This window comes from Apis florea, unplaced genomic scaffold, assembly GCF_048593485.1.
Source record: "Apis florea isolate Af1SG1 unplaced genomic scaffold, ASM4859348v1 contig_3496_pilon, whole genome shotgun sequence".
Classification (NCBI taxonomy): Eukaryota; Metazoa; Arthropoda; class Insecta; order Hymenoptera; family Apidae; genus Apis; species Apis florea.
Window position 1 is genome coordinate 3,091,635 of NW_028256773.1, and position 20,961 is coordinate 3,112,595.

General features: G+C 27.3%; 1 protein-coding gene across 9 annotated transcripts in view; it reads right to left on the reverse strand.

Annotated features, from left to right (window-relative positions):
• Positions 1–20,955, reverse strand: part of LOC100863480 (uncharacterized) — a 33,048-nt gene extending 12,093 nt beyond the window's left edge. The window contains exons 1-8 of one of the 9 annotated variants that reach the window (XR_015293741.1): positions 18,168–18,884; positions 13,466–13,631; positions 6,086–12,960; positions 5,768–5,920; positions 5,515–5,630; positions 5,242–5,384; positions 2,628–2,996; positions 1,863–2,069 (exon numbers count right to left, since the gene is read on the reverse strand). Coding sequence is in view for 7 of the 9 variants with exons in the window: in XM_086913482.1 (XP_086769608.1) it covers positions 2,628–2,724 (97 nt within the window). In the remaining 2 variants the exon portion in view is untranslated. Of the gene's footprint in view, positions 1–1,862; positions 2,070–2,627; positions 2,997–5,241; positions 5,385–5,514; positions 5,631–5,767; positions 5,921–6,085; positions 12,961–13,465; positions 13,632–18,167; positions 18,885–20,740 lie in introns of those variants that run through there. The other 8 variants (XM_086913482.1, XM_086913483.1, XM_086913481.1 and 5 more) reach the window with 8 other exon arrangements.
• Positions 20,956–20,961: the final 6 nt, after the last annotated feature.

Sequence of the window (20,961 nt, forward strand, 5' to 3'; positions counted from 1 at the left end):
AATATTTGGAATCTTAATGGATTAAAAACTTCAAATTTTCTTGTTGATCGATTTATCAGTTTCGAATCGACCATTTTGACAATGTGAGATTATAATTATTGAGAGAAATAAGATTATGAACGAAGGAATAGGTTTCTCGGGAACGTAGCTAAGTGGTAATTAACCTTCGTTTTACCGAGCCTCAAATAACTCGTGCCAACGTAAAACCCACTTAATCCTTCAACCACCCCTTCTTTCTAATTTGATAAATTATCAAAATTATTCATGCGTGATAATAATATTGAATAGAAAAAAAAAATTATGGAATTTCTTGTAGAAGACATTTCTTTGGTATTTCAAAGACATTTAATAACCATTAAATAACCACAATGGTCTTGGATACTTGTTAATTATTATTTTAATAATTATTTATTATTCAAAAATATAGTATTCGCAAGGGTTGATTATTATGATTTTTTAAACAACTTTCAAGCAAATAAAACAAAATTTACAATGAATGGATAGATAGTTTTGCAATAATAAATAAATAAAAATATAAATTTCTACCAATTTAAAGATGGAACAATAATTTATAAATAACAAATTAATACGTGCAATATCCCCTTTTACATAATTTATGTTCTCATAAATATACATTTGCACATTTGAATAATAATAAGAAGGGAAAAGGAAGAACGTGCTAATGAGATATGGTATAAAGATTAGGGAGAAGAAAAGGGTGGTAATCCTTAATAGCTCACCTATGTTTTAAGCAGAAATTTAGAGCACAATGAATTACAAAACCAGACTTTATAGATATAACATAAAACCGAGGATCGTAATTCTATATTATTAGAGCAATTTCAAAGAAATTACCATACCAATAAATTTTCTTAAATGACATATATCATGGTTATAAAACGACTCAATGTTTCTAGATAGTTTGATAAAAGTATAAAAAGTCATTTGTATTATAAAAATCTACAATTATCAGAACAAATTGTTTACAAATGGAAACAAATCTATTCATTTAATTCTGTTAATTTTTTATAAACAATCAAATTGATAACGGATAATTAAATATCTTAATTGCTCTATCAAATTTTAACGAAAGGATAGTCTTGCACAGAATGCAACCGATCAATATAATTCCAGATCTAATCGTCGGTTATGAAATCAGTTCGAGTCGTAAAATTTTACTATTCACCGTTATGGATATACAATATATTTGGAATATTCGGAAGTTAACAGTAATACATAGCGTTATTTCACGTTGAATTATACAAACTGGGCACGATAAAGATCTGGTGTTGCCTCATTGCGTAATTTCCGTCAGTTATTTCAAAGGATAATAAAATAGGATGAATGACGAACTAAAAGGATGGGAAAGAAATTCGTGCATTAAATGTAAATGTAACTAACGATATTACTTGTTTCTTATCGATAATGATTTGATGTTGTTTGATGACAGATATCAATTGGAATTGTATCGAGATTGATTTCACTTAAATTAAAGAGAATTTGATGTTGTTCGATGATAATGTCAATTGGAATTGTATTGAGATTGATTTCACGTGAATTGATAAGATGGATATTGTTTGATATTGTTTGATGACAGAAATCAATTGGAAGTCTATATTTAACTCTTTCTTTCACGATATATATGATTATGATTATACACTTAAATATTATTTAAGAAGGATTTCTTATATTAATATTTACTGTAAATTGTCTTATTCAGATATTTTTGTTTTTATACAGTTAATTATTTCATTACCTCTGGCGTTTTTAAAACATACTGGCCTCAAGCAATGTTTTTGTAAGTAATAAAAATGAAATTAAAATGAATAAAAACTTGAATGCACCGTAAAAACCAGAATTCATAAATGTAAAGGTAGACTTTTTAATTGCCAGGCTGACATAACAATTATACTAACAAGTAAATAGACATATTATACTTTCCAAGCATACTTCAATACACGTACTTTTTCAACGTCAACAAATTTTTAATTAACTCTTTACTACTCTTGGTTCCATTTTTATTCAACTTAAATTTTTTCTTCTGACATTCCAGATTTTGAAAAAAATTTCTGAAAAAATTTCGATTTATTTATTAATATCTTTTCTTCATTATCTCAATAAACTTATCAAATTAATTTATAGAAAGTTTCCTTAGGAACAATAAAATATAATCAAATATAAAATTTCAAATTTAAATTGGAGGTCTATGATTGTCCAACTAACAACTAATAGCAAAGCTGTTGAGTAATGAAATTACCAGAATATAAATATAGGTACGAGTAGTAAAATTAGCGAAGTGGGTATTTGAGTGTTGATCAAAGTTAAAAACAGCAAAACTAGCAGAGTTTGAAACTTCAGAGCAGTGCTGATCAATTGAATAATGAAACTAACGGAGTTAAATCTTCAATTTAAAATCAGAGCCACAAACACAAAGTTAACGAAGTTCGAAAATTCGAAAAACTTTACTTTCTATTAGACATTGTTCGTTACCCGAACTTGCCCGAACTTGCTCGATGTTGCCCGATATTGCCCGAATTTTGCCGCTCGACTATTGGTCGCTTTATCAGTGCAGCCAACTGTTGAACAATACTGCTCTGCACAAAAATAAAGAGAAAGAAACGTGTTACCTGTTCTGGAGGGTGGAAGCAGCAACCCCTGAACTTCTTCCAAGGGCATCGCCTGTCCGTGATGATCTCGGTAAGGACGATGAGGTCGATCCTTCATACCTCCTCTCGAACGCCCAAATGGCGTTCGTCTTTGCCAGTTTCCGCGTCGAGAAAGAACGATAACGTTGGTTAACGGAGGCAAGGATCAGGGCCAATTTCAGGATCGGGTCCGGGAGATAGGGTGAGTCCTGAGGGACTCGTGGCGATGACGAACGACGGTGGTAGAGCGTCATCGCCCCGCCGTCGTCCCTAAGACCATGCCCAGCTCACAAAGAATCTCGAGACGAACAGTTTGTATCGGGATACTTCTAGTTCGGATCTTCTTTGATTCTGAAATAATACAAGAGTTAATTAATTAAAATAAAATAAACGATGAAATGGGATAAATCTTGGGCCACACAAATCTGAATAAAAAATATTATTTAAATGATAACTATAGAAATGATAAACGTTCAAAAATTTAAATTATCGTGAAATTTCATATCTTTAATTGCTACATAATTATGAGCATAACATTTTATGAATAATGCATAAATTTATAAATCATGAACCTTAATTATACTTTGATTAATATTTAATTGTATATGAATATTTATAATAATTATCTTCCATATAAATTGTACACATCGGTTTTAATCACTTTCGAAATTTTATAATCTGTTCATACAATAAATTATAATTTTATGAAAGAAATATTACGGAAAAAAATTATTTATTCGTTTCTCTTCAAAATCGAGTTGTTAAGAATATTATAATATTAATTAATAATCGATGAAATTGATTGATAAATCGATATTTTTTCTAAGCAATATCGTTATATATTAAATTTCGATAACATCTATTCGATTAATAAATGACACAAAATTATTTAAAATTCCAATTATAAAATAAAATTTTTTAACGCTACAATTTCATACGTCTCTCAAGTGTTTCAAAGCACAATTTCCAGAACTATCTAAAAACGCTACAAGTCGTTTTTACCATTGAACTAATTTAGGTCACCTATTGATTACCACTGTAAAAAAGTCTTATAGATAGAACTGGGTATAGTCATCAAAGTACTGATAACATTCCTTTCAAAACTTATCATTAACATTATAAACTTGTAGAACAATTTTTCTATTATTAACTAAGTGAAGGCTAAATGTAACAATGTACTCTTTTGTAAAAAAAACTTTATTGTTTTAATGAATAAGAATTAAAACTACTGGAATGAAATATTCACGTGAAAAATGAGTTTTCGTTTATCGTTTTAACAATTTTTTTTAAGAACATATAATATGAATATACATACACTTGTGAATTTAAAATTGAAGAATTTAAAATTGTTTCTTTTTTTTTTTTTTTTCATTATAACTTCTTCTTTTTCGTTAAAATTGCCTAATTGATTTCTCGTTTGTTCTTTTTGAACAAATTTTTTGAAATAAAAAGATTACTTAAATTTCATTTTTGATTGATATTGTATACTTTGAAATTTATTACAAAAATTGAATTATATTATATATATACGTGTCTGAAAATTGATTTAAAGCATCATATTTTTCAGGAAAAAATATAAACTTCAGTTATCGAGTTTTTCGACGTATAATATACGTCGAAAAAAAAATAGAAAATTGCAATATGGCAAATTCTCAGTATGCAAAACTTCCTTATATACATTGTACCAACATCATAAATCATTCTTGTGACAGGGTTCTTTTGTGTTGCCAGCAATTTGATATCAAACTGATATTTTTAAATATCTCACTGTTGAATATTGTGTAAATATCGATAAAATATAAATCGATATTTTCTTATTATAGAAACAAATATAAATAGATTTTATCATTAAAAATTAGAATAACACAAGTGAAGAAAATATAATAATTCTTTTTTTCAAAAAATAAAATTCTTGAAAAAAAGCTTTGTTAAGTAAATTCTAATCGTTGATATTTTAATGTTCGATTAATTTTCTAATTTACAAAAAGCAATAAAAGCGTAAAAAGATAAATTATTGCGAATATTTTAGAACGTAACAATTTTTTATCATACTTTTTTAAGAATCTTCACAAGTAATGAATTTTAATAAGTACATAATTACAAGGAATAACGAATTATATTGCATTCTACTGCTTTTGCCTTCTAAAATTTAACAATAAAGTCGTTACAGCTTGTGGACCTTGGTTTCGAAGTTATAATATTTTAATTAAATTTATGAATTTATAACATAGAGTCAACGAAGAAGTACATGAATATCTTTGTTAAATGAATAAAATGAATAAAATGAAACGTTAAGAAAAATTTGGAAGAATTAAACGAAGAAAAATATTTTCTAAAGTTTATAATTAACGTATAAATTCACTCTTAAATAATGGAAAAATATGGAGCATGTAAAACAATAATTAAAATAACTAAATATATATTATATAATAGAAACTAAAATTAATAAAAATCATAATTGATAAATATGAAAAAGTTATGACAATTATATTGCATAAAAGAAAATTTTGAATGAAACTATTGAAAATATAATATGTTATAACAAATACAAAATCGAATTTTATTTTATTAAAATAAAATTCGCAAATTAAATTACTTCTATTACTGTATACTTCTTTGTTGAATGACACTTTCAAAAAATTCTCCTAGAAAGCTATTGATATCTTATCCATCTTCAAAATTGCTGTCGTATTACTCTTGATATCCTTTAATGTCATCAAAATGCCTTCTTTTCGATATCTAGAATAAAAATCGAATAACGAAACTTAAATTAGATTTAAAAAAAGAACAAGTCCTTTAAAAAATGATTATAATAACATTTAACTGAATGAAATGCTAATTTTTCTCTTTAACATCAAACCTCATATACCTCACATAGAATACCAAATGCCATTTTCCAATCCACAATTACCAAGAATTAAATAAATACCATTCCTCACAATATGACATAAAGATCAATGACGATTTTCCCTAGAGAAATCTATCCTAGAATAAAATTAAAATTTACACAATATTATTAGAAATATAACTACACAGATATATGAAATAAAAATCAACCATCCATTTTAACAACTCCTATATATATATATTTAAAAAAAAAAAAATTGCAGAAATTATTTCACCTGAATCGTGTAATTCTCATGCCACGATTTTTAATTCTTTTTTTAAGTCGCATATCGACCTGACCATTCCCATATGTACTCTTCTGTCTATAGACTTCGGTTTCGCATAACTTCGGTCATCGAAGCGGAGACGCGTAGACCGGCAGCTGTTTGCTAAAAGCACACATTACCTGCGTGTGAAATAGATCGATACAAAAGCTGTCCCGATGTTAGTAGGTCTAGTTCAACGGAATTATATAGTAGATTTTACGGTATAGAGACATATGTACATATAGGCTTGAAGAAGACATGTTCGTGTCTCCTCCCGCCGACACTGACCTTATCGTTTGCGCGTGATACTTTTTTTTCCTTTCTGTCCTTCGCTCGCCAATTCGTTAACGCTCTGCGAAGAAAAAAAGAATGGAAAAAAAAAAAAAGAAAAAAAAAAAGAAATGAAAAAAATTATAAAATCGTTTCTCTAGAGAGAAGGAATGGAATAATAATGAAATTACTTTTTTCTTACTTACTGTGATTTTTAACAGTCAGAGGATAAAAGTTATCGTTAATACTTAAAGATGTTAAGATCATTTTGATCAAAAATATTGTTCGAAGCGTTGTAAAATTATTATATAAAAGATTTGATACGTGCAACACGATTTTTATCTCTGTTCTCTCGCTGCCTGGAACCTAGAATCTTTCGAAAGTCGAACGTGTCAACGGCCTGTATATAATAATAATTTTGAAAGTCACTGTACATCATTAGCATCATTACGTAAGCGTGTAACGAGGCGATAACGATCTACTTATGCATCATTCTATTTCTACACCGAGTAGAAACGAGCACCCTTGCGAATTCATATTTTTTTTAAATACGTCTCACTCTCGGAGAATTTCGTGCCAACCGTTAAATAATAAAGCGATGTAACTTCTGTCTAGCTTGGTTATATTTCGCAATCAACCATTTGACGAAGTTTTATATATTAAAGTTGGAAATATATCTCCGGCCCGCCGTTTCTTCGTTCTACGCACACTCTGGGACATTTAATCATATTATCTTCAATTTCGAGAATTTCACGGCGGTGATATTCCGGGAACAACGTGGTAACAACATGGAGGAATGGAATTTTCAATTTTTCTATGAATATTTAAAAAATACTCTTGACCGATGTTTAATAAAATAACAAATAATACAGAATTCTGAAGATTTGTGTAAAGATTTTCGAGAAATTCGTAGCGTCGATTAAATGAAAAAGAATTTAAGATAAAATTACCACGGAGCGAAATATTTAATTTACAAGGGAACAGAGTCGTTGTCTCGGTGAGAATTCAAAGTGTTAAAAATTGTTCGTACAATTTTAAAGCGAATCAGAGATATTTTCATATGAGTTGTAATGTGATGGTAAATTTGAGATAGAAAAGTAAGGAGTATTAAAATGGAATACGCAAAAGAGTTGTGTATTTGCAATATTTGTTAATAAACATTTAATAAGCATCCCTGTTTAGGAATCGATATCGGTGCTCAATAATTGATAATCAAATCTATAATAGACGTCAGGGGAAACGACGTCACCAGAAAAATAATGGAGACTTCAAATAGAAACCGACTTGACATTTAACGAACTCCTTGAAATTCTAGGACAAATCACTGGCCAAAATCAATTCTTCCGCATCGATAGAAATTGCACGATTAAAAACCATTTCGAAAGGATGGAAAGGTTAATAGATATTTCCAAATCGATGCAATATTTCATTACGAATGAAAAATAATTGTCAAGTCGCTTCACCAACGATACAATTCCATCCGGGGAGAAAAAAGCGAACAATTTCACAAAAGCGCACAAAAGGCACAAAAAGAACAAGAGATGGGCAAGAATGAAACATTCCTATCTTAGAAAGCTGCTATTCATCAGCTTTAGAGGAGGGGAGGGAAAAAAAAAAAGCTTAAACTGAATTCACACTTTCGCAAATTCTTTGAAAATCTTTTCATTCTTGTCGAATTCATCTTAAATTTTTAATACATAGAATTGCAGAATACAAGAGATTTATTTAAAAAATACTGTATATAGAGAGATTATAAACAAATTGTAACAAATATAGAAGAATTCAATCAATTAAAAAAGAAAAGAATTACTTAGCAAAAAAAAAATATATCATATACAATCTGATGATATTAGATATTATAAGACTTGACCTAATCTCAACAGAAATCCTTAATTAAAACTATTAAAATTCCTTCCTAAAATTGGATACACTAAAATCTTTCCATTAATTATATATCTCTCTTCTCTAGATCCACTAAAATCTTTCCAAAAAAACTTTCTGTATTAAATTTACTAAGCTCTCCTTCTATAAATCCATTGAACTATTCCTACCAAATACATTAAAACTCCTCTTTGAATTCAATGAATTTCTCTCTGTTAGAAACTCCTCTATTAAATACACTAAATACATTAAACCACTTCCATTAAGAACTCCCTCCTCTATCTTCCAAATAAACCTATACTTCCTCTCTACTTGCACTAGGATGTCCTAAACCAAGCAATCTTAGAATTAAGGATAAATTTAACAATTAGACAGTTATGAGTCAGAGATAACATGCACAATTACAACTAACATCCTTCAAATCCTATAGAGATTAAATTAGCATATTTTTAATGTGTTAATTTTCTGTATTCAGTAATAGTATTAATACATTAAAATAACATGCTATCTTTCATGAAGAATGATAAACTTGTGAAGCATGCAATAGTCATAACGCATGTTTTAAACACTATAGTTACCTTTAGTTTTCTTATTAATTAATTTTCTATTTTTGTACAATATTTTTTTAAGCCATGTCTTATCTATACATTTTCTTTATTGCAAGTGTTGCATAAGTAATAATTTTTTAGTAATAATAATCAGTGCCAAATTTATAATATATTTATGTAATATATTATAATATATCGTAAAAAAGGATTCGATAGATTGATAAAATAAAGTAAAAATCTTCGACTAATTACAGCAACACGAAAACATACTAACTGAGAAATTAACGAAATACAAAAACATTTGCAACGAAGTGCGCGTGAAAGATATCTCTCTTAATCGATGACACATTAACAAGGTAAATGTTGTGACATTATGGAAATAATCAATACCAGTGTGGTGTTGACAAAAATAGAATCGTTATAACGTAACTCTAACAGGTATCACATTCAATTTATGTAGTTGTATCGGTATAAATTTTTAACAGTAAAAAATCTGAATGAAAAATCTGAATATAGATAAACAGATGTCTGTTTCAAATTGTCTTATCCTATCCGTTTATTCCAATTTTAAACAAATATTAAAAAGACTAAGACGCTTTTTATTAAACAAGAGATAAATCCATAAAACTTCAATGCATGTCAATAATACGATTATTGTCAACTTGAAAATATTTCTTATGTGAGTAATGTCATTGTAATTATTAAATATATCCTGTGTGGACAGACTGGTTGCCTACGTGCAGGCGCTTCAAGCAAAATCTCAATAAAATTAAATTTGATTTATAATTTGAAAAATAAGTCTCGTTTTTAATATTTTTGTATTAGAACGTTCTTTTAACATTTTGCTATACAATCGATCCTTTAAACCTACATTACGTGTTTCCCGACAATTTGCGTAAATCATAAACCCATAAGTTTTGTGCCCTATAAATCGTATAGGCTGTAAAATTTTTATTTCCAATTCTCCTGCTCTCTCTCTCTCTCTCTCTCTCTCTCTCTCTGTCTGGATTTAATAGATCCTACAATCTACAGATTTTACGATCTACGTAATCTACGAATTGTAATTTCGTTGAAAAGATTTGGATTCGTTTCTCTCGATATATCTCTCGAAACAAAGAATTTGCAATTCGAAAAAGTAAACTACTAAACTTTATCAACAAATTGCTCGCGATTTTAAAATTATTTATCAACGAGCCAAATATCCCATGGCGCTATTGTTCATCGATATGATAATTAGATAGTTTTGATACCATCATTATTTACCGCACCATCCACGACAGAACAATTTCAATTTTCGCCACTCAACCAAATCTCTACCGTCCCGAAAGCTTTATCCCAAAATGGCATCTCGACCGACGATGCGAAAATTTATAATCCATTTACATGGTATTGGATCCCCTTGAATCGAAATAAGTAATATGAAACATTTTAACATTGATTCAAAGTTTTTATCATAGATCTTGCGCGAAGTTTCTTTCGTGAGACATTCTATCATTCCTACCACAACGAGTCAAGTAATAATATTTAATTGTATTCGAAGGTATATTCCTATACCTTACTGTCTAAAACATCCAATTTATAAAAACTGTTAATCAATTTTTCCAACTCTCCTTGTACAGGAGAAGAAGGTCAATAAGAATTCAGAAGGAAAGATTGTGAGACACAATTTTTATCCACCATCGATCATACAACTAACCCGTGTCCGTATCTTGCAATTCTCCCGATAAAGGCGCGGTTCATTCCTTCAAATCGCTCGTTGAAAATTAATATAGAGGATATGAAATCATCGATCGCGTGACAATCAACCGTTTCCCTCCTCCTCCCCCACCAACTCAACCAACCAAAATTTACACCAACGACTCGAAATCATCCTATTGGTGGCATCCACGCCTCCATTTATCCACGCGTTCTCGCTTCGATTTTCGTGCGGTGGGAGACAAAGAAGAAATAAGAAGGACGCGTGGCGAGGGAAAGGAGCGAGCGCATTGTTACAAAAGTATCGATTACGCGCGTTTATTATTATGGCGTGCGATGCGAAACATACCGGTCTCCGCTAATTAAATTGCTGATCAACCAACGTCCATTACACGAATGACAAACTACAATGGGATGGAAATCGCGGGAAGAAAATTGGAATTTGCCATTTGCTCTAACACTGGATAATTGTGACCAAGTTTTTTCGACCGATGATAATTTTTCTTCTTCTTCTTTTTTTCTTTTTCCTAGGAATTATAAATCGATTGCAATCGCTACTGATGAAATTGAATAACGTAGACTTTTAATCATCTTTAAATAGTTTTACTTTTCTGTTCCTTTTAGATAAATGAAATAATTAAAAAAATAGTTGGAAGAATGTATATATATATATATATATATAATATTTCTTTTCGTGATAAAATTTAAAAATATACGCCTGTACAATATATTCCATGTAATTTATTATTTTACAGATATATATATATATACATGTATCGTCACGTTATATAATTTCAATTGCATTCAAATAACGGCATAATGCTCGCAGAGACTGAACAATGAAGCAATTTTACGATAATTCGTCTAATAGAAACGATATCCATGTAATAAAGCCATCATTATATCGATAACGAGGGATATAACCGATTTAGTTAAGCGATATTTTTTTTTTTTTTATTTGTCCTTTTTTTTTTCTTTTTCTGGGGAAAACGCGATTTTTCAACTGGACGTAATCACCGGCGCGCATAAATCCCGTTAAATAAATGAAAAATGGGTATAGCCTTGACGAACAGCCGACTTTTCGATCGGTCGTGTTTATCTATTCAACTTATCACGGCTGTTAACCTAACCCAGTTCCTGAAATACACACACACTCTTGCTCAATTATACGAGACGAGACTTTTAAATCTCGCGTGAAATTGTCCGGCCAAAAAGCTAAAACGAATTAATTAATGTCTAATAATTATTTTAAAATGGACGTGTACAATCTTACTTTTATAATAGCGTGATATATTTGATTTTCTTTTGTGTCACAAAGTGACGTAATATTCTACTTCTCATTATAATTTCATTAAACGATGATACAATGATTTTCCGAATACGATAAAGACAAGATAACGAGAAGTATTAATAAAAAAAAAAAAAAAAAAAATGAAAATGAAATCTCGAACATTTTTTTAAACCTCGAGGTTAAAAATCATCTCGAATAAATAATGTTTAATTTTTAGCTTCGAAGACATTTATTTGTTGTAAATGAAAAATTACTCGGTAATTGTGTTTAGAAATCAAATTCCATTGAAAGGTTATAAACCTTCTTTCTATAATCTAAAATTAGACTTCTAATATGAAAAGGATATGCACGAGATAGAGACGAGTTGCCAACCTGTGGATCATAACCCTCGAGCAAACTGGTTTTCGAAAAGTGAATTTACTTATTCTAATAGAGCTGCGAGAATATTAAAAATAGAAATGATCCGACATGCATCAAATATCTTGTACCACAGATCTCATAATACGTTCTTTTTTCTTTTTTTTTTAATTTCCATCAAATTACATACGATCTAACTTCAAAAATAAAATATATCTATCTTAATTTATTGAAAACTCAATTTTATATAATTATAAGAAGAAAAAGAAAAGGAATGCACGGATGAAGACATTAAATGTCGAAAATCAAAATTAAAACGGAATAACAAATTTCTTTAACTCCCCAAAAAATATCCATTTATAATAAATATTTCCTCGCGAATCAGGACGTGTATATAAACGTGTACTTTTTTGTATAAATCTATTAACACCAAAGCGCTGAGTGTAAATCGATCCCCGTGTATATCTTTAATGAAATTACTTATCTCGTGTCATCGCGGGCGAAAGGATATTAGAATCGATTCAGCATCTTGAATTTGAGGAACGCGAAATTGAGACGCGACAATGGAACTGGTGGAATAATGGAAACTTCGCCAGGCCAAACCTTTGCAAAAGTTACGGAATACCGGCTGCTGAATTTATAAAAGGTTCCTCCGTACAACTTCGACCATCCCCGAGTTTCCCCAATCCCCGAAAAGATTACATTTTCAGGAAGCAAGGGAACTGCAGTATCGAGGAAAACTAGCGAGATCGTTCCATTACCTCGAATTTCGGGTAACTTGTATTTATGTAAGACGCATACTCTTTCATTTCCTGCTCCCTCTTAATTAACTTGAACAAGATGATTTCAATAGTGTAAATTAATTATTGTTCCAGTCTTGTCTAATCATCGTTTGAGTGTGCGGTAGTAAAGGTGTGTTTGCATCGAACAATTTTTCCTTTTTATTTTTTTTTAAAGTAATTTCAATCCATGGTGAAATTATGCTAGGGTTTTTTTGTGGTATGGTATCAATGAGATATAATTGTTAGATCTTTTGAAAAGTTCTGCTGAGTTTGTGCATAAAGTCATCATCATATAGTTGCGTTGCTATTTGAAAGAAATTGGATGGCTCGAGCTGGATACTTATGAAACAAAGGAATTAAAATTTAATTTAATATGGGTCAGAGTTTCCTTGTATTTTTGTCGAACGTAAAAGACAATAAGTTAAAGAGAAAGAAAACATATTTTAAAGAGTTATAAAACAAAATAATGAATAAAAGAAAAAGAGAATCTTTGTAAAAAAAAAAAAAGAAAAATACAACATAACCTCTTAAATGATTAAAAAATGGATACAAAGACAATTTTATTTTTCAGTAGTACCAATGATAACAAAAAAAAAAAAAAGAAACTAACCTTTTAGAAAATTTTAGAAAGTAGAAATAAAAATATAAAAATATAAAAACAAATATTCAAATGTGTTTCTATAACAAACAAATCAAATTTCAATTTACATTTCTTAAAATTTTATAGTTTAACCTTCCTGATATTTTCTAAAAATATTTTTTAATGAAAAAAAAACTCTAAGATTTAATTATAATGAAATTATAATAAAATCTAGTATTATAAATTAATAAAAAAAAAAATCACCTTGTATATTCAACGAAAAATGTAGAAATAGAATATTTGACCTTGTCAAAAAGTAGACATTTCTCGTACAATATCGTTCCACCGGGAGCAATACTGCAACTGTGCTAAATGGTTCCTTCTTCATACAAAGACAAATGTCGGATCCTTTATCATACTCCGCCGGGATCTTTAAGAAAAAAGGTATTATAGATATCGAGAGTGCCAACTGTGGAATCTATAAAAAGAAGAAAAATTGCGTCGTTCTCTTATTCGTTCGAATCTCGCCGAGAATAAAAGGCCTATCGTCCGAATTCAAAAAAAATGAACGAAAAATTGCCTTCAATAGTTGCCTTTCGATTCATAAAGGAATAAAGAAAATTTTTATTCCGCCGATCGAAAGTCGAGAATAACATATATATTCATGGCAGAAAAATTTTTAAAAAAAGAAATAAAATTAAGAAAACAAATAAATATTAATATCCATTATAATAATACAAAATTGAATATAAATTGCAATTTTAAAGTATTATATCTAAAGGAATATCTATTGAAATAAATTTTTAATACAAAATTTTATTGATCCAAAATATTTAAAAAATTGATAAAAAGAAAGATATGAAATTATCATGAAATGCATGATGGATAAAATTTATATAAGATTAAGAATTTTAACTCTTTTTTAGCTTATAAAATTTTTTTTAATCATAAAATCATTATTGAAAATGATTGACAAGCAAAATTATATTTTTAACTGTAGTTCATTAAGTAAAAAAAAGATTCAATATTAGCGTAATTAGGAATGTAATTGATATCAAACTTTTGGAAGATAATGAAATTACGACGGTTCTTGGTCACTTTTATCGTTTACTTAGCATGTGCTCTTTTCACGTACGTCGTAATTTTAATTCATCACAAGCCTCTATCTCCTTTAAAAAGGCAACCTTTATAAGTCACGCTTAATCGCGCGTTCAGTACCTCTGCTCTCCAGGATGGAGGAGAATGGACATCCTAATATTGAAATTGCGAAGAATTTTTTTCAGGAAAAATACGAACAATGGGACGAATGTTCTGGACAGGAATGAGAATATAAATGCAAATGTAAAAATTCGTCGTGATACTTGAATTTCGCATTGTTTTTCCGAATCAAGTACCCCGTGAAAATTAGCCACTCGTGATATTGAACAAAATGAAGATTGATAATTATTCTCAAGGAAGTAAATTTAATTGCTTTCGAAATTTTATTTCTTTCCCTTTTATTATTGTTTAACATTGATAATATCTTTTTTTTAATTGAAAATCTTTCCGGAAGGATATTTATAAAACAGGAAGTTAATTGTGTAAATTATTTTAAAGATTTTAATCCTAATTTTGTATTAAATATAGCTTTAAAAATAATAAGGAAAAAGTGAATATATAATAATTGTCACATAGAAATATGCTAGTTAATTAAAAATAGTGAATTAAAAATATCCCTAGATTTATAATTTCTTTTTCCAAAAAGATTAATTAATTACTATTAAATGTAATTATATTAATAAAATTTATTTTTTTTTTAAGTAAACAATATCAATAATAAATTGATACATTGAACAATTATACAAAACTGATATATAAATGTTATTTTTTATCGTCTTTAATATCGTCCTAGTTAATTTCTAATAATAAAATTTTAATAACTCTTTTGGAAAAAAATAAAATTTAATAATATTTTTATACCAGATTCGGAAATAAAAAGTATGCTCTTCGCTGAAATTTATACAATCATTTGTGTAATAGACTATTATAATCTGCTGTACTTCTAAAATGATGACAAATGTCGTTCGAACTTGGTAATATATTTGACCTAATTTTCGATTCTAAGCACCGTGTTGATTTGAATTCAACGTTTAATCTACTATTCTAATATCTAATATTCTAAGTTAAACACCTACGTGTTCATAGATGTTTACATGTTCATTATACGTCATATTCCTATTTATAACTAAAAATAAAAGTAACTAAAACGATGCTAAAAATACATTTTTTTTAAATATATTAATAAATTCATCAAGTAAAAATCTTTCCGTATATAAATTTATTTTAAAATAATTTTTAAATAAATTTTAAATGTATAGTGTTATATTAAAAAATTTTATAGAATATTTCATGAAAATGAAAAAATAACGCTCACTTACAATCATGTTTCCAATTATTTCAATTAGATACGTTTCAAAAATATTTTCTTAAATTGAGATATCTTCCACTTTTTTATACTCTTGTTATCGTTTCAATGAAATGAATTTTTAAATGCCAGATGTTCTCCTATAAAAGAATTCATATATGGGAAGAAAACACTATAGCTAGGGTCAAAGATTTTGATTCTATATTCTGTAAGGATTTCAATATCTCAGGTATGTTTCAAAGAACATTTCGATATCTCAATTTTAAATCAAAAAATAATGTTACTATATATTTTCTATATTCACTATACCAATGTTGCAAAAAGAAAAAATAAAATAAAAAAGAAAAAAATATTAGAATAAAACAAGTTTGCAATAACAAGTAAAAATGTAAATAAATTTGCAAATAGAGAAAATTAATAAAAAATAATAAAAAGAAAATATAAAGTTTATTAAAAAGATAGAATAATTAGCAATATTCCATGATAATCATTACAAAGTTCCTAGTAAATTTATAGCAAGAATTTTATTTAAAAATGGAAATAAAAATTGAGAATTTTAAAATTTGAAATTAATCTAAATTTAATCTAAAAAATAATAGTAAAATAATAATCTTACAATAGATTAAAATTAGTAAAATTATTTTCTGAATAATATTCAAATACTCTATATATATAAATCAGAATAATAGTAAAATTAAGAAGGATCGATATTTTTTCCAATATGGAACAAAATGATAATAATAAAGTTCACTATTAAATCGTGATAAAGTTATTCAATGATAATAAATAATTCTCGGAAATATTTTTCTTTATAGAAAGTTGAAATTTAAAAGAAACTTCTAAATTTTTTATAATTTTTTAACTAATAATTTTAATTGGAGTTTTGTATAGAAGAAAAAATTTGTTAAAAATAATGAATAAATGCAAATAATACTACTAAATGTAAATTACATAAAAACATAATTATTTTATATAAAAATTAATAAAAATATCTTCTTTAACTACACCAGTAAAATTTACAACAATATATTGTTGTAATATGATAATTAACTATTTCCATGTCAATTCATACCAACAAAAATACCTACTTGTCTCAATAACCTATCTCCCAAAAATATAACCTCAATGCGCGATAACATATTTCGCGAGACAATAACAACGTGACACCAAAAGCGAACTACGTGCTCAAGATATACTCATCTATTTACTCTTTTGTTATAATTATCATTGTCGAAATGTAACCAAATAGCAAAGAATAACTACCAACAAAATCGTAACAAGTCATGGCCACAATTTTCACTGCTTCCCGAGTTATTTACAAATTTTCATGAAAATGTCGCGAATCACATATGTAGTTCTCATGTTAAACATTCGTGTCTAAATATGTTAATTTCTAAGAACACGAATATTACACAAAATAATAAAATCATAGCAATGTAAAATAATTTTAAGGAGAAAATATAATATATTGTATTATGCGTAGATAAATATAAATACAAAAAAAAACAAAAAATTTTTTAATATTTATTGCGTATTAAATTTTATACAATCTTTTAGGGAAAAAATAATACGCTGCATATATAAAATAAGATTACCGATTTTATCATTTCACAAAGTATATTAATATGTTGATTTCCTCTATTAATAATAACGTAATAAAAAATTCCATAAGTTTTTCGAATTTGCATATGCTTTAAACTTTGACCCCAATTATTCACAAAACGCAATCCTACAGGTTATTCACCCGAATCAATTATCGATTATGAAAATAAATCATTGAAAACTAAACAATAAATTTCGTACTTTGATTCGATCTTGAACAAATCGAAACTATTTCTCCAAATTTATAAAATACTTGAAAAATATCGTTAAAAAAAATAATAAAAAATAATATGTATAAAAAACATATAAAATGAGTAAAAATATTTTTATGTTTTTGTAAACAAAATATAAATTAAATAAAATGTCAATTAATAATAAATGAAAGATGAATATGAATTATGTTCGAAGAAGATTTTTAACATTATTCGAATTATAATTTTTAAGCTTTGTATTAGATTTCCATGTTTCATAATAAATATTTAATATTTTTAAACAATAATATAAATAGAATATTGATTTTATATAATAAAAATAATTAAAAGATTACTTATTCTAGCAATATTATTTATTTAAACATCTCTATATAATAATATGCAAAGTATTCGATCATAAAACACATATATCATTTATTTATATTTTAATTCGATTGATTTTCTAAAATTATTTTTTAATTTTATAAAATTATTCTAAACATTGTTTCCTATTTTAATATATCATTTCATTCTTATCTCACTAAAAATGTAATTATATTAAATATAATTCTTATATAGTTCCAATTTCGCTTTTATTCCGCTTATCTACATACTTTATTAAATATTCGAGAAAAAATGATAATAACTATACAAAAGTAAGGTTAAAATTTCAAAACAGAAAATTACAGAATTTTTATCCAAATTAATCAAATTCAAGAAAAATTCAGAACAAATTTTATAAGTTACATGTATAGAAATAAACGCTTACCTGTCACGAGCTCACAGGAACGAAATGCGAACCAAGAGTCGAGATAACCCGGAGAAACGAGCGTTATCCAGATCACATATTACATCGATGTATTCGCAGGTACATGGTCGATGTTTCCTCGAGACATCCTGGTCGAATCGATTCGTGCGCTTACTGAACCGAACAATGTTCGTCGTACACTAACCTTCGCTTGCACAAAATTACAACAATAAAATAGGAATGAAAAAACAACACTGTGGATTTACATCAATGATGAGGCACGTGTACCAGCGATGCATTCACGTACACGTGTATACGTTGTGGCGCGTGAGATATACACGCTTCGACTATCGATTGTGCGCGAAAAGCCGTAGGACGATGAAGGAAAAAAATGGTCCCTCGAGAAACTCGCGAGCTACCACCACCATAGGCGGCTTTTCTACGGAGACAACTCGTCCTGCGGCGTTACGGACGGACAACTCTGACAGGAGGCGTACACGCGCGCCTCTACTTAACGCGCATACGCTCGCGCGCATCGTGCCCCTTCGTTCATTAAGCAGGCGCGCCAACTGCAACATTTGGAATCTTACCAGACTATTCGTAAACAAAAGTGATTCATTCTTTAAAATCTAAAATTATTTTTTAAATAAAAATAGAATATATAATATATAATTATTCATCAAATATCCTATTTTATTTTTTTTATTTTTTCTTATTCATCAACTTTTTTTTATTGACAATTTCTTCAATCTATTATATTAAAAACTCCAATAATTTAAAAATTAAAATTCTATCAAAACAAATTTTTTTACACATAATGTAAAAACAAATATCTTAATAATATATTAAAATCTATATCTAAATAATATATTATATAGAAAAATAATAAAATCTATTAATTTATCAATAAGATGAATAAAATAAAATAAATTTATTATTTATATCATAATCCAACAATTTCGATCAAAAAATTATTGTGTTCGTTTAATCAAATCACAATTAAAATATCTAGAATCGTCTTTATTATTTATTTAGGAACACAAATAAACATATCATGAAAATTGAACACTATAATTTTACTTTCTCTCAAATTCTATCGTAACAGTAATATATAACGTATAAACCAAAAACAGTCATCATCTCAATCTAGATATATACTTATGACTCTATGATTTCGCAAAACTTTTATTCTATAATGTATTTCAAAGTGCCAATTTTTTTACGTTCAATTATCAAAAATGTATTTTCGCATTATAATATGACTATCTTATCAAAATGAAACCGATGTATTATAGTAAAATATAAAACTAAACTAATTCAATAAGATTTGAAAGTAGAATTATATTCTATGAAAACATTCGTATCAGATAGTTGAAATAAACTACAGTAACCATTTGAATTAAATAGCAATATGGTAAGAGAAAAATATATTATTCAATATAGAAATAATTAATAATTAAAGAATTGTGCTTTTGAATAATTGAAGAGAATAAAAACGATTATCAAGAGATGAAAAAACATTGTATACTGTAGGTAGTAATAACTTTTTAAAAATCTAATTTAATATGATAAAATATTTAAATCATTGAATTTTTAAAATATTGTAAGTGAAAAATTGAATTTTTTTATGAAAAATAATATTTTAAATAATTTAAAAATTTAATTTAAAATTAATATATTATTCATAAATAATTTTTTTAAATTCATTAAAATAATAAAACAAATATATATCAAAATATTATTTTCAAATAAAAAATTATTGTTAAAATAAAATTTTATTATTATATATGTTCATATACTTATCATTTAACGCAGACTCAAGACGATTCACGACACATGCAATCGTTTTTCATAATGAAATTTCTCAAATAACAAAAATCGTCCACTCTCATCACAATCCATATTATCCATTTTAGTTGAACATCCGTATAAGTTAGACCACGAAGTTAGCTTACGAATATTTCATTTCCTAGTCTCAAGGACACAAAACCGTCCAGTGATACATATACGTAATCGATCAGCCTTAGGTGAATGCTTAATTCGTTAGTAAGTTTCAGGGTTTATATTTTTCCATATTTATCTTAAAATCAAACATTATCAATAAAAAAATTATGATCAAATTATCAATGATCTTATATTCTACATTAGTTAAATATTAAATTGGTATATATATTAATAAAAAAATCTTTTTAAAATTCAAATAAAAATAACCTATAAATTAATAATTATATTTGTAAATAATTACTTTACAAATGAATATAAATATCTTTCAATATTATTTATAGAGACTCATTAATTCTTAAAATAACTTAGTGTCGTAAAATAACTAATTTTTTATCAAATGAACAAAAATCGAACATTAACTTCATTCGAACATATCGAATTGTGAACGTCATGACATTCATGTTTTGATATTAATATCGCCTTGTTCAATCTAAAATATCTAAATTATAAGCATTGAATTGCTGAACTTTTCTTAATAATCCCGATATAATATAAAAATGAAATAATATCAAAATTTCCAACAATATGTAATAATAATTATCAAGCAAATATAATCGTCGCGTTTTGGAAATTCGCTGTTATATACATACCTAATATATTGAATTATTGTAGAATCATGATAATACGTTGCTCTATCCTATTATAAATTCCAAATATGGAAATAGCTTAAATTAGAATATCGAAGAGTTAAACTGTGGATAAACCGATATGTTCAATTTAGAACTGCGTCGTTTTAATTAGCATTTACGTTTCAAGTATATAACAATAGATCGTTATTTGATGGCACACTAAAATTGGTTGACATTTAGCG